Source organism: Cyanistes caeruleus, chromosome 8 (genome assembly GCF_971803275.1).
Source record: "Cyanistes caeruleus chromosome 8, bCyaCae1.hap1.1, whole genome shotgun sequence".
NCBI classification, from domain to species: Eukaryota; Metazoa; Chordata; class Aves; order Passeriformes; family Paridae; genus Cyanistes; species Cyanistes caeruleus.
Genome location: NC_141708.1, coordinates 7,741,769 through 7,755,055, shown reverse-complemented (window position 1 = coordinate 7,755,055; position 13,287 = coordinate 7,741,769). Strand labels below are relative to the sequence as shown.

Sequence of the window (13,287 nt, the reverse complement as noted above, 5' to 3'; positions counted from 1 at the left end):
ATACAGTATGGCAGAATATCCATATATTTACTTACAGAGGAAAACCTGGATTTAATGCTTCCAGTGGAACAGAAATAGTTGAGGAAAACATGATGTGATTGGAAAAGAAATCGCATTTTACTGACAATATGTACTTCTGACCTCCTTGTGGTCTCCTTTACAAGCCATTACATAAGGTAAAGCAGGGTGGTACAGAGAGTGTAAGTGAAACACAAATGGAATAGTTGCTGGGCAGGCAGTATTTGCCCAGTGCTGTGTCCTCCACAGCAGCAATGAGTGCTGGTGTCAGGAGACTCTTGCAGATGTGACAGGTAAGCACTCAGACAATAGAGGAACGACTGGGAAGTTTGCAACCTGGCAGAAAACAAATGAATGTCTTCACAGAAGGAGCAGATGTGCAGATGTGGAACAGAATGCACAGGCCAGGAAATGCCTGAAAATGGGATTTACGAAATACTGCATGAGCTGATTACATGGAGCTGCTAGCGAATCAGCAAGGAGGGAGGTGATGTACATGGCTGAGAGCATAGAACCAGAAAATTCATGACAGAAAATTACTTCAATTCCACTGCATGCTCTTCAGTGTGTGATGTGCAGCATGCTTGCTTTCTGTAGTAAAGCCCAGCATAAGAAATGTCTGAAAATGATGTTCAGTATCTCCTTAGCCCTGCTCAAAAGCAGAGATCATGCTGAACCACTAAAACTTCATTCTTTATTTCATTCAAGCAGTCACTGAAAACAGAGATGTCAATCTGATTATTACAAACACAATAAAATTCTGCACAGAATATCAACAGATATTTGGCATAGCACTAACAGGAAAGTTTTCATCTAGGGTGAAAAAAAATTCACTAAATCTTCAGGCTCTCTGAAGCAAAAGTCCAGACTACAGGAACTTCTTCTGTAATGTAGACAAGTGCATCCATTAGACACTGGCCCAGTGCCATCAATCCAAATAGCAGAGAGATTTTTAGATAGAAAGGCCAGCATATTATCTCACAGTCACACCCCATCTAAATTGATTTAATCTAGACAATTTCATTAATTTGTAGGAAAGAAGAAAGTTCCCAAAAGCTCTATCAATTAGAACAGCTTCACTTTCACACTTCCATTTCTCACATTCAAGCAAAACACTAACTCACTGTATGCACTTTTCCAAAAAAAGAACTACCTTGCCAAAAAAAACACCCTAACCCCAAGCCAGCAGAACTGTGCTCTCAAGGGTACTAAAACAGGTAGTAATACTCATGTTTATTTCAGTGGAAACATCAAGCATGAGCAGGTGAAGATGTATTGTTGCACATGACATGACATTGGTAGTCCATCCATAACTGCATCATCTCCAATTGAATCCTCCCTAATAAGAACAAGAAGAATCCAAACAAAATGTAACCTCAGCTGAGTTCTTCTGCACTGACACTGGTGAAATAATTTTTCCATTAGTTTCCAGTGATTTGCAGTACTATTGGTTTGCCAGTATTTATCCAATATTCCCAGCAGTGAGAAATACATACATATGGTTGAGAAATTAGAAACAACTTTAAAAGATCATCAATAAAAATATATCTACAACTTGCAAAACATAAAAGCACTGGATTCTGCACTATAGCTACAGATTCAAGCCCAATCAATTGGTTGGTAAATGCAGGGTTATATGCAGAGATTCAATTTGTTTAATAGGCTTAGGAAAAATAATTTGCATGTAATATTTTTTTCTTTTTCACTTTACTGCAAGGCATTTCACATTGAGAAGTCTTAGTAAGAAGTCACTTTTACAACCAAAATCTTAATTTCAACCACAATGAACTGTTCTGTTTAAATAATAATGCGTTTATATACATCAGTCAGTCTTAGAATAATAAGAGGCACTCAAGCATTACAAAAGCTTTACCTCACCATCTGTGATTCTGTGATTTATGATTTCATAAATTGTTAAGTACAATTAGGAATACTCTCACAGTTATAAAACTGTCTCCTTTTATATCTTCATGATATCTTACTGTTTCTTTATTCATTCTGCTGCTCGGAGATGAGAAAGCCTAAGCACATTTAAAAGATATTTTTGCAGGAAAAACAGATTCCAAAAGCATCTTAAATGAGCATGTTCTCTTAGACACAGATGTGCAGGCACCTCCCAAATGCAGCATCTGTCCAGTTAATATTTACCTAAATAGAGAGATGTTTCATTATATGGCTACCCACATAGAAAATTTACATTTCCTATGAACATGTATAGAATATAAGTTGACAAATAGAGAATAAGCAGATTTTAAGAAACCAAACATAATTACCTTTTAAATTGATATCGACATACTGAGACTTCTGGATTTTGAGAAGGAAATAGCTCTGCTCTTTAACAACTGCAACAAAGGTGTCCACACACAAGTACTATTTACTTCCACTGAGTATTTGGGCTGTAGCTCTCCATGCCTGAAAAACACAGTGGTAGCAATAGTAATCAGTATAGCAGAATCATTACTAAGACTTCATCACAGCATCGTCATAGACTTCCCAGGTGACACAATTTAAAGCAAAGCAGTTAAATAGTAGCTTTGTCCTGTCTTTTGATTCATCTCTCTCTGCATGTTCCTAGCATATAAAGAAGCATATAAGGAGTTCATTCCTCTCCAAAAATTAATGTGGAAGCTTTCCTTCATTTGGTACTACAGGTCTCCTCCCTTTCCCATACTGCTTTCTCACCTTCCCAACATTTCACTCTGCTACCCAGTGCCAAAGCAATCCTGTTCTCCTATGTCAATTTGCCCAGTGTCCAAACATTTTCCCAAAACATTATACTGCTTGCCAGCTACACCTATTACTTCTGCTCACCCCACTTCACCTCTTCTTTTCCTGTGGTGCCGCAAAATGGGAGGGATGATCCTTTTCTCTGAAGTATTTGATTTGAAGGAGAAATGCCCTTTGTCTCCTGCTCTCTGTTTGGAAAAAAAAAAAATACAAAGAGTGCAATGGGCCATGTGCACATTGCCACAAGCCCTCTCATCTGTGGTACCCTGCAAGGACCATGCCACCCACGCCATCAGCCTCTCACTCAGAAGCAACAAGACAGGATCATTTACATTTGGAAAAGACCCCCCAGACTGTCAAATCCAAGCTTTGACCTAATGCTATCATGTCCACATCACAAAGTGCCATGTCCACTCATTTATTGAATGCTTTCAGGTATGGTGATTCCACAAGTTGTCAGTGACTTTCTGAGCTCATCACCCTTACATTGTTTTGTGAAGAGTTATTTCCTTTAGGATCTCATGGTCCCTGTTGATGATGACAGACCCAAAATGTATCAGCAGACAGCAAGCTGGGCCTTCTGCCATGCATGTCAGGGTTGCTCTTCATCCATGCCATGCTGGCAGGAGGGTGGAGACAGCTGCCTCCCCACTCTCACAATTCTGAGGGACTTTTGTGGACCTTTGTGGAAGTCTGATGGCAGCCTCTGGGCACAGGGACTGAGGAGGTGGGCACCCCTTCCCCTCACCTGAATCAGTGTGTGCCCAGGTGGGCAAGAAGGCCAATGGCATCCTGGCCTATCTCAGGAACAGTTTGGCCAATCACAAGGGAAGCGATTGCCCTTCTGCACCACTGAGTACTAGTGAGGCCGTACCTTGAGTGCCGTGCCCAGTTCTGGGCCCCTCAATTCAGGAAGGACATTGAGGCACTGGAATTAGCCCAGGGAAGGGCAAAGAACCTGGGGGAGGGTCTGGAGTACATGTCCTGTGAGGAATGGCTGAGGGCACAGGAGCTGTTTAGCCTGGAGAAGAGAAGAAGGCTCATAGAGAACCTTATTATTCTCTGTAACTCCCTGGCAGAAGATTGTAGCCAGGCTTTGCTCCCAGGGAACCAGCAGCAGAAGAGGACATAGTTCTAAGTTGTGCCACTGGAAGTTTGGGCTGGGCATTAGGAATAATTTCTTCAACCAGAGGGTGATTAGACATTGGAATAGACTGCCCAGGGAGGTGGTGGAGTCAGCATCCTGGAGGTGTGTAAGGAAAAACTGGACATGGCACTCAGTGTCTGGTTAAAACGGTGGTGTTCGGTCGTAAATTGGAATCGATGATCTCAAGGTCTTTTCCAACCTAAGTCATCCTGAGGCTGTGATTCGCTTCCCTGCCCGGGAGCTGCCCGCAGAAGCGGGGGCTGGCTCGAGGCAGAGCAGTGCCCGCTCGCAGCCCGGCTGTGTCGCGCACGATCCCCTTCCGCACAAGCGGCCCGGCCGGGCGGGAACGCGGCGCTGCCGGGCCGGGCGGAGCAGAGCGGGGCGGGCCGAGCCGGGCCGAGCGGCGTGCGGGGGGTGGCGGCCCCTGCAGGATACCCGGGGCCTCGGCAGGCACCGCGCAGCCGGCGGTGTCAGTGCCACGGTGTCCGCCGGGGAGCGAGTGGCAGCGCCGGCGCCCGCCCGCCCGATCCCCGCGGCCAGGCCCCCGCATGCAGCCCTCACCCTGGAGCGGCGGCGGCGGCGGATCGAGGAGCTCTCGAGGTCCTCCCGGCAGCGGCTGCTGCAGTCGCGGGACAGGATGTTCTCCAAGTTCACCTCCATCCTGCAGCACGCCGTGGAGGCGGTAAGGCCGCCGGCGGGCCCGGCCACGCCGCGCCGGGGATGCGATCCGGGCCTAGCGCCGAGCGCGGGGCGGGGGCTCGGACCGGGCCCGGTACCCCTTCCCCGCTGCCCCCCGGCGCTGCTGCCGCCGGGGCCCCGCAGGGCGCGCATCCGCTCCCGGCTTGGCCCTGCCGCGGGCGGGGGAGGCGGAGGCCGAGCTGCCCTGACGGGCCCCGGAGGGAGCACGGAAGGGAACGAATCGCCCCAGCGAGGCCCTGGAGAGCCGGGGGTACCGGGGGAGGAGGGAGCGACTGCTGCCCGGGCGGCCCCAGCACAGCCTCCGGCTGTCACCGCCGGGCACTGCCGGGCCTGAGGGCAGCCCTGGCCCGGCCCTCACCCGGCCGTTGCCCGGCTGTTTCAGCGAGACAAACAATAAAGGAGAGGAATCGGGAAACTCCCCAGGATTTCCATCTCGTCGTGAGCACCAGACAATAGTCGCCGTCACCGGTGCTTCTGCAGGATGTTGTCAGTTTCAAAGCGACGCTTTCCATGCCTGGTTTATTTTGTGGTCGTGTGGGGGTCAGGTTGGCCGGGGGACGCGGGGCTGTGTGTGCAGCGAGGTTCCCTGACCGGGACTCGCGCAGTTGTGCTGGGCAGAGGAAACGGGGCCTGTTCGGAGCTGCCATTGCTGCAGGCCGCGCTCGGCACTGCTTGGCCACACCATTTATTTTTGGCTTTTCAGTGAGGCGGGGTCTTGGTAGTAATTCCCTGCTTTTCAGCGCCTCTCCCACTAAGCCAGCACATCCAGGAGACTTGACTGTGAAGAGGTGGTAAAAATTGGCAGTGAAATACTGAAGGTGGAAAGTGTTGAAGAAAAAAATGTTCAAATGCCTGAAAAAAGAGCTTGCAGACCAAATACAAATGATTGCAATAAGAGCCTGCATGCCAAATCCTGCCTCATCTGATCTGAGGGGCAGCCTTTGTGCATTAATGTATGCTTCGATGCTGCACTTCAGCATATACCTGTCTTTATGTGAGCCTGTAGTTCTGCAGGAGTATTCCGGTTTAAAAGTTAAGCATGTATTCATTAATTGCAGGCTCCTAGTTTGCTTTTTTAATGGTGTAGTGGCATTTGGAATGAAATGTTTTAAATAATGATGAAATGTTCTATTTGAAAACATTCTGACCACATGTGAATGCCTTCAATAGACAGTGCTTTCATTGGCGAGGAAACAGAAATTAGTGCCTGCCTGACTAAAGAAAGTTTGTTGTGGTGAGCTGTACCACATTTTGAAAAACAGAAATAAGAGTGGATGACTGAGAGATGCAGGAGGCCTAGCAATTTGAGAGGTTTAATAGAAGTTACTGTTAGAAGGGTGTTTACATTATTGATGTGTACAAAAATACATACAAAAATAACTGTATTTATTTGAGATTCAGTAAAAAATAGGAAAAACAAATTAGCTGAATGGAACAGGAGAAAAGTAGAGATAGCAGGGACTAGACACTCTTTTTTAATAGAAAAACCCAAACAAAAATACAGAAACATATTGATACCATCATTTTGCAAGTGAGTGCTGTCCAGCACCATGCTGTTTGTCCTTGCTCACCTCTGGTGTCCCTTGTAGAATTGCCTCATCCTGCTAACACCACCATGGTGGATCTCCTGATAAATACTGCACTGTTGCATTTACAGGATTGTGACAGATACAAAGAGCCATATACTAGGAATGAAACATGGAATTGCAAAAGCAGGAAGATACTAAGAATGTTCCATACTTTATAAGTTGGATCCGCTAATATGGAATTGAGAAATACAGATTTTTAACCACTTGGGTGCTGTCCGTGGCACCCAAGTTGTCTCATTCTCACTGTTGTAAAAAGATGTGGTCTGCTTAGCTTTGTGTGGGGAAATGAAAACTCTTATAAATACTAAATATTAGCTCAGTCCACTTTGATGCTGCCTGCTGTTTTCAGAACCAAGGGATCTGGAACATGATTTTTGCTTACTGTTTTTGCTGGGGAGCAAGTATAACGTGGGCAGCCTCAATCAGATTCTTACTCCTGAATATCAGCAATAGAACTAGTAATTAAGGTATCAGTTCTCAAAAGTTTTGGGTTCCTACCTCAGAGTTGGTAGAATTGCAACTGTACAGTTTTCAGCTGAGCTGGACGCTTAAATACACTTGAAGAGCCTGGGTTTAGCTTCCACGGGTGGGACTTCCTTAAATCAGAATGGTTTGGGTAGCCATTCTGCCCTGTCTTTTCTCCTGCACTTCACTTATATAATGCCCCTGCCCTGCCTAAGGGCCCACAGGCCTGCAAACTTTAGAGAGATGCATTTAAACAGTAAGGGTTCCCATGCTATTAGATAATGGTTGTTATCTTTCCCTCAATATGCCATCCCTCTGAACTCTGACGAGGAGTTCCAAAGGTTGACAGTCTGATAGACATGGCAGTATTTGCCTTTTACTTGTTCTGTGTATCACTCTTGAACTGGCTGCCCTCAACAGGACTGTGCTTGAGGCAAACATAAGGGATCAGTTGCTTTTTACTCAGTTTTTTTTCTTACCAAGGTTTTTTCCCAGAGAGGTTGTGGTGGTGGTCAAGACTAGCCTGCATGTGGCTTAAAACAACATGGCCTGGTAGGAAATGTCCTGCCCATGGCAGTGGGGTTGGAACCAGGTGGTCTTTTAAGGTCCCTTTCAACCAAACCTGTCTATGATCCTATGATTCTGCTTGAATAACTCAAAACTTTCAGTATTTTCTGACTGAATTGCCCAAGTGTTTGAAATTCTATTCCTGATTTTCATTACCATTGAATTCTAGTTTTTTGTCAATCCTGCCAGTGTTTTAGATACTTTTTGCTTTTCAGATTTTTCTGCAACATCCAAATGAGCAAGCACCACTGTGTTACCCTGCCAATAGAGCATCCTTAAATTGAGCTGGATGTGTAGTGAGAATGGTGGATAGGACTGCTGTCTTTGTTCTGTTACTTCAGGGCAGAATAGAAATGCTGTTGCTTCATGGGGTTCGTATTATTAAATCTGTGACAGTTTATATATGGCTTGTCCTCAAGATGCTTTCTCTTTGCTATGCATTTCTGATACACTTTCATCCCAAAGGGTTATCCATGAGCACTACATTGTCAGCAACAGCAAAATGTAGTGTACAGTAACAAAAGCAGCAAGTTAGACTTATTTTTCTCTTTTCTTGTGCTTTTCACTTACATTTCCCTAGACAAACCTAGAAAAAATAGCTTATCTGAAGTGGCCATTCAGTGTTCAAAGGACTTACTTTGTGTTTGATTTGTACTTTTGGTTGTTTCACCTTAATAGTCTGTTCAAAGGGATGTTTTTTTAGCTGTGTACCTTGCAGGAAAAATACAATTTTGGTTGGCTTGAATTTCGCAGTTTGCTGTCAAACAGGAATATTTGTACCACACAATTGAATGAATGAAGATTATGATGCCTGCTGCACATTCTTGAGACTCCTCTCTCTACCAGCCTGTTTCTCCACTCTATCTCTGACACTGGTATATTACCGTACTTTCAAGTAGCTGCTGTTTGTATTTTGAAGCAAAACTCAGCTTTGAAAGAAACCAAGTCACTTGGTAAAGGCAGTGTTCCAACTGATTAGAACAGAATTTATTCCTCTTAAACCCACTTTATTTGATGTAATGACATTACATTACTCATTGTTTTAATGTTGATATTAACAAATTAGATGACAGAATTTAATGCATGACTTCCAAGCATGTGCTGTCTTAATTTTATATGTGAGAGCAGTGACCATTGTGAACTCTGTGCATTCATCAACTGAGGATCAAGTAAACCTTCAAGTGTTAATCCTTCTTCACATTTTCTCTGAGACCATTCACACTGGTACTGTAGTAAAGACTGAAGGAAAGCATCAAGTGATTGTGTTAGTCAGGGCAGTGTGCATGCAGTTCCCCTTCCTTTCTCTTTGACCCAGTTTCTGCTTTCTTTTTTTTGCTCTGGCATCTGACCAGACAGTACCTGTTATTTTTTTTATATGGTGTTCTATTTCCTTTGTGAATTTGTTTTAAAGATATTGAGACATATCACCAAATTCTAATGTTTCCATCCTTTCTAGTATTGAATTGCACTTCTGAAAAACATACATGAAAAATATGACAATGATTTTTACATGCACAGAAGAATTGCTTTTAAATACTGCATATACATAAGTTTCTTATGTTTTGGTTTTTTTTCCTGCCTAAACATGAATTCTATATGCTTTGACAAATGACATGGAATTATATTTTGGACAGGTTTTGTCGTGAGCAGACTGTAGTTCTGGTCGAAGGTCTGTCACTCTCCTGAGAACAGCACTTTTCGTGAAAGGAGTGGGTTTTGATTATTTGTTGCATGTTGTCACCAGAAGGATGAGGCAGCATGTGTTAAGTTCAGCTCACTCCCAGGAAGCCCAACTGCTGGAGCTGGGCACCAGATGGAAGATCTTGCTAATCAATGGCTGCTCCAATGGGCTGCAGCTCAGTGGTGTTCAGTGAATTTTAGCTAATTCGTACACCAACACCTACACTGTAGGCTTGAAGATCATGAGGGTTTTTTCCCTGGAGGAGGAGAACTTCACTTTGCGATTAAGAATCACTAAGAAAATATTTAATTATATCAGGATTAATTACAGAGTCAGAGAATATTCTGTTTTGGAAGGAACCCCCAAGTCCAGTTCTTAAATGAATGGCGCATACAGAGATCAAACCCACAACCTTGGTGTTATTAGCACCATGCCCTAACCAGCTGATGTAATGGTGAGAAATATCTGCTTTTCTAAGGTAACTCCTTCAAATTAGACAAGTAGCAGGAATTAATGGCCTTCACAAGGAATTCTGGTTTGCTTCAGAATCTCAATACAAGTATGAGTACTTACACAATAGAGTAGTTATTCAGGCTGGCAGCTGTAACATGTATTCCATCTCAGCTGATAGCTAATAATTCATCCTAAAATAGAAACTATAACCTCATACTAGTACTACCTGTCCTGGTAGGGTTAAAGCATGTCAGCCAAGTGTTAGAGTTTCCTCATACTTTCCAATGCTTGGCTTTGTATACATATAAGCTTGGGGTCTTGGTCTTGGTCTTGACCTTGCTTTCATGTCTGAATAACTATATTCAGAGGATTGCTTGGTGGTTTTGTTTTTTTCTTTATTTTGTTTTGTTTGTTTGCCTATGGGTTTTTGTTGGGTTTTTTGATCAGCAAACACTTAACTCAAAATGATCTTTCTGGGCTTACATCTCCAGTTGATGCTTATGGTGTGTTCCCAATAGGCTGCACTGCCCAGGTGCACACACATGCTAATGTTATCTCTGTTTGCTGTGTCTGGCTTGCTGTCCTGATCAGAGAAGACTGACATCATTTGGCATTTTAATTTGAAAGGGCAGGAACTGTCCCTGAATTATTTTTTCACCTCTAAGAAGAGTCCCTAGAGGCATTTGTTGGGAGGGAGAATGTGTATATCCACAATTCTCTCCCATGGTGGATAAATTATTGACGGTGCTCAGAAGTGAAATCCTTTTCCTGGCACTGCTCAGAGGCACTAAATTCATCTTGAGGCAGATGAGACGAGAAGAAGTGGAGAGGAAAATCACATCAGCCAAGGATAAATCTTTAATGTTATCTATCATGTGTTACTTTGGAAATAGAGTGGTCTGAGAGGCCTATATTCCTCAAAAGTTGTCTCTGGGTTACTCATCAGCTGGCGTTGAGGCTTTGATACAGCTTTTTTTTACAGAAATGATCATTACATTGCTTGAAATACACATCTAGTGCAGCTAGTGTGACATACAGAGCATGATACACAATATCATATGCTCAGTCTTCAGTTTGTTTGTTTATTCTTCTGAATTTCAATAACCTAGTAAATGTCACAGTAAAATAAACTGGTTTTGTGCAGTGTGGTGTGTTCAGATACTCTGAATGTGCTGCTCTGAGTGCCCAGCCGAGGAAGGCTCAGTGAGTGCACAACCTGTCAGGGAGAGGATAAGCACTGTCAGTTTGATTTCCTGGTTGCCATTTATTTCCAAGGGCACATTTCCACCCGGGATGGAGGCAGAGATAGTTGCCAAGCACCACTACTTTTCCAGAGTCTTGCATTTCAAAGTCCTGTGTGCAAAGGGCTGTTAACAATTAGCATTGCACTTATATTGGCATGGAATGCTTGTCATGTACTGGGCTTTACAACTTTTCCAAGATAAATTTAAGTGTCATTAAATTCAAGGCAAAGAAAAGACTGATGTGGAAAACATACAGGGCTTTTTCAAAGAAATCAACACCACCCAGTAAAGACCATATGAGCCTATACTGTACTAGACTGTTAGTACATATATATTAGCCCTGTTCCCCTGAGCCTTTGTGTGCCCAAGAACTGAGACATAGCACAGTATATTTTAGACCCTATGGGGAGACACAGAGTTATTAGTCTCAAATGTGGCATCTGTAGCTCCTGGGGAGAAAACTTTCTTCAGTTAACCTTTCTCTGTGAAGTTAACTGACCCCTGGCACGGGTTCCTGGAGAGGCTGTGGAGTCTCCATCCTTTGACATATTCAAAAGCCATCTGGACATGCTCCTGAGCAGCCAACTCTAGGTGACTGTGCTGTAGCAGTGGGGCTGAATTGGATGATTTCCAGAGGCTCCTTCCAACTTCTGAGTTTCTGTGAATGACTGGACTCCAATCCCTGTCAGGATGGTTCAACTCCTTACCCTTCCAAAACAGACACACCAGTTTATACTTGGGTTTCTTTCTGTTTGCCCACAGGGGTCATTGCTGCCATCCTGTCAAGTGATAATCCCCTATTTCAGGATGGCCTGTAAAAGAATGACTTGAGGACTTGATGGTCAAAAAAAACCCCAACCCTCAAGCAAGTAGGATTAGGCCTCAGTAACAACAGATCCTATTGACCTATTGAATTGTTGAGGTTTTCCCTATAGCATTCCTGATTTTACCAGCTCAAAACATTCATGGGCACAAATTCAGTGCTTGTCTCAGTCCTCACTTTGGAGAGCAGAGTGGTGAAATGATTGTGGTCCTTTTTTCACAGAGGCTGCCTGTGGTGTAATAGGCCACAGGCAGTCTGTGTCAGTGGGGAAGGAGTAGTGCTGATGTTGACTTTGTGGGGGGTTGCATTTCCTTCTTGCACAGTGTTATTCCTGGATGCTGCTCACACCCAGCCAGCCATCCCAAACTCCTCCAGGAAAGAAGAAACTTCCTTTTCTTGCAGAAATGAAATAAGAAACATGTTTGTTTTAAAAAAAAACCAAAACAACTTGCCAAAGTCTGGGTATGGGCCTAAAAAAAGCAAACAAAAAATGTGCAAAAAAGAAAAACAAACCCAACCTAAAAACTGAACAAAGATCTTTTAAAATAAGTTATGGGTAACAAGAAAAAAAGCATGGCAAAAACTGGATAAAACAACTAATTGGTATTTTTAAGGGAGCAGACCAAGAGAACAGAGCGTACAGAAAAGAAGGCATCAAGAGCAGATGTAAAAGAACATTATTTTTTCCAACAGGATAAAACTGTGGTCTAAACAATACAAACATACATTTCTAGTGTTGCTTTGCTGTAGGAGCAATTGCTTTTGTTGCTTGAAATAGATTGTCTGGTGATAGAGACATCACAGAGATTATTACTGATGTTTACAAGGCAGGCAGTGTGGCATGGGGCTCAGCCATGAATAATGAATGTAGTCCTTGTTAAAGGTAAAAGGGCAGAGAGTAACAATTGTAGCACTATCTGCAGCACTTTACTTCCAAGTATAAGATAAAATTGAGTTTAGTCTCTGAGCAAGTATGTTCATTCCAATTCTAACTGGTTTTTGTTTGTTGTGGTTTTTTTTCCCATAGCTTGCACCTTCCCTTCCATTACAAGAAGATTTTGTTTACCACTGGAAAGCAATCACCCATTACTACATAGAGACCTCAGGTAAAAGAGGAAAGCACTCTGTTTTTTTTTATTGTGGAAACTAGAATTGACTATTTCAGTGTTTTTAAAAAGTAAAGATTAAGAAATCCTAAAATGAATCATGTCATTAATCAAAATACCAACAATAATAACTAATAATTAAAAATATCACGTACTTCCACCTGTAAAAGTAGGCATGAAAAATGGTTGAAGTCTTGTTTCCTGAATACCATGTAGAGAACTGCACCTTTTTACATCTGACCCAGTTTCTGCCTTCACATACTCTGTTTAATCTAAACAGACAGCTGCAGAAATGCAGTCCTGCTGTTAACATTTTTATCGCTTTGCATCGGGGATTTTCTTTTTCTTTGCAAGATTTCAACAAAAGTAATTTTGTGGTCATAGATTTTACCAGACACAGATGGATTCCAAGTGCTCAGTATTAGTTATTTTTGCTTTAGTATCTTGTCTCAGTGTAAAGTATTTTGATAGCATAGACAAGTTTTGTTAAACCTTACTTAGATGCTACACTGCTCTTCTTAAAAATAGATATTATGATAAAATATGGCTGTAGTTGCTTTGTTTTAAACTCTTCTCTGTTTTTTGGGGTTTTTTTCAACAATTATGCAGCACATAAATTTTTAATTTTGGACCTAGTTATGAAACAATTATGTTTTAAAAGTGAATGTTGCCATGCTTTCCTCAAGCATATTAGTTCTGACCTTCTACTGCAAGAGCTGCTGAATCTGTTTTTGTGTCTGATGATCTTGTTTATATCAATATTTACTC

The 13,287-nt window shown here is 42.8% G+C and overlaps 2 protein-coding genes across 7 annotated transcripts in view; one reads left to right on the top strand and one right to left on the bottom strand.

Annotated features, from left to right (window-relative positions):
- Positions 1 to 690: 690 nt before the first annotated feature.
- LOC111942335 (uncharacterized) lies at positions 691 to 4,723 on the bottom strand. 3 transcript variants are annotated; one of them, XR_015289711.1, is made up of 4 exons: positions 4,454 to 4,723; positions 2,840 to 2,933; positions 2,292 to 2,430; positions 691 to 1,357 (listed from the first exon to the last, which is right to left on the bottom strand). XR_015289711.1 is itself a non-coding variant. In XM_086899351.1 (4 exons), exons 1-3 carry the CDS (start codon positions 4,721 to 4,723, stop codon positions 2,295 to 2,297), a joined length of 510 nt encoding a protein of 169 aa, XP_086755477.1. In that variant the 3' UTR covers positions 2,128 to 2,166; positions 2,292 to 2,294. The 3 variants fall into 3 exon arrangements, 1 of the variants encoding a protein (XP_086755477.1); XR_002870508.2 differs by lacking the exon at positions 4,454 to 4,723 and adding an exon at positions 4,092 to 4,221; XM_086899351.1 differs by lacking the exon at positions 691 to 1,357 and adding an exon at positions 2,128 to 2,166 and having other exon boundaries at positions 2,830 to 2,933.
- The window catches only part of FHIP2A (FHF complex subunit HOOK interacting protein 2A), a 34,102-nt gene continuing 25,161 nt past the window's right edge, over positions 4,347 to 13,287 (top strand). The window contains exons 1-2 of one of the 4 annotated variants that reach the window (XM_086899315.1): positions 4,347 to 4,574; positions 12,441 to 12,519. In XM_086899315.1, coding sequence (XP_086755441.1) covers positions 4,530 to 4,574; positions 12,441 to 12,519 — 124 coding nt within the window. In that variant the 5' untranslated portion in view covers positions 4,347 to 4,529. Of the gene's footprint in view, positions 4,575 to 4,796; positions 5,078 to 12,440; positions 12,520 to 13,287 lie in introns of those variants that run through there. The other 3 variants (XM_086899314.1, XM_023929920.2, XM_023929919.2) reach the window with 3 other exon arrangements.

Excerpts from the sequence above, each read along its gene's own strand:
- LOC111942335 (XM_086899351.1), bottom strand. The coding sequence starts at position 4,723 with ATGCGCGCCCTGCGGGGCCCCGGCGGCAGCAGCGCCGGGGGGCAGCGG. Across the intron at positions 2,934-4,453 it reads GCCGCCGCCGCCGCTCCAGG|AGAGCAGGAGACAAAGGGCA; the intron begins GTGAGGGCTGCA and ends TTTTCCAAACAG. Across the intron at positions 2,431-2,829 it reads AAAAGAAGAGGTGAAGTGGG|GCATGGAGAGCTACAGCCCA; the intron begins GTGAGCAGAAGT and ends TGTGTTTTTCAG.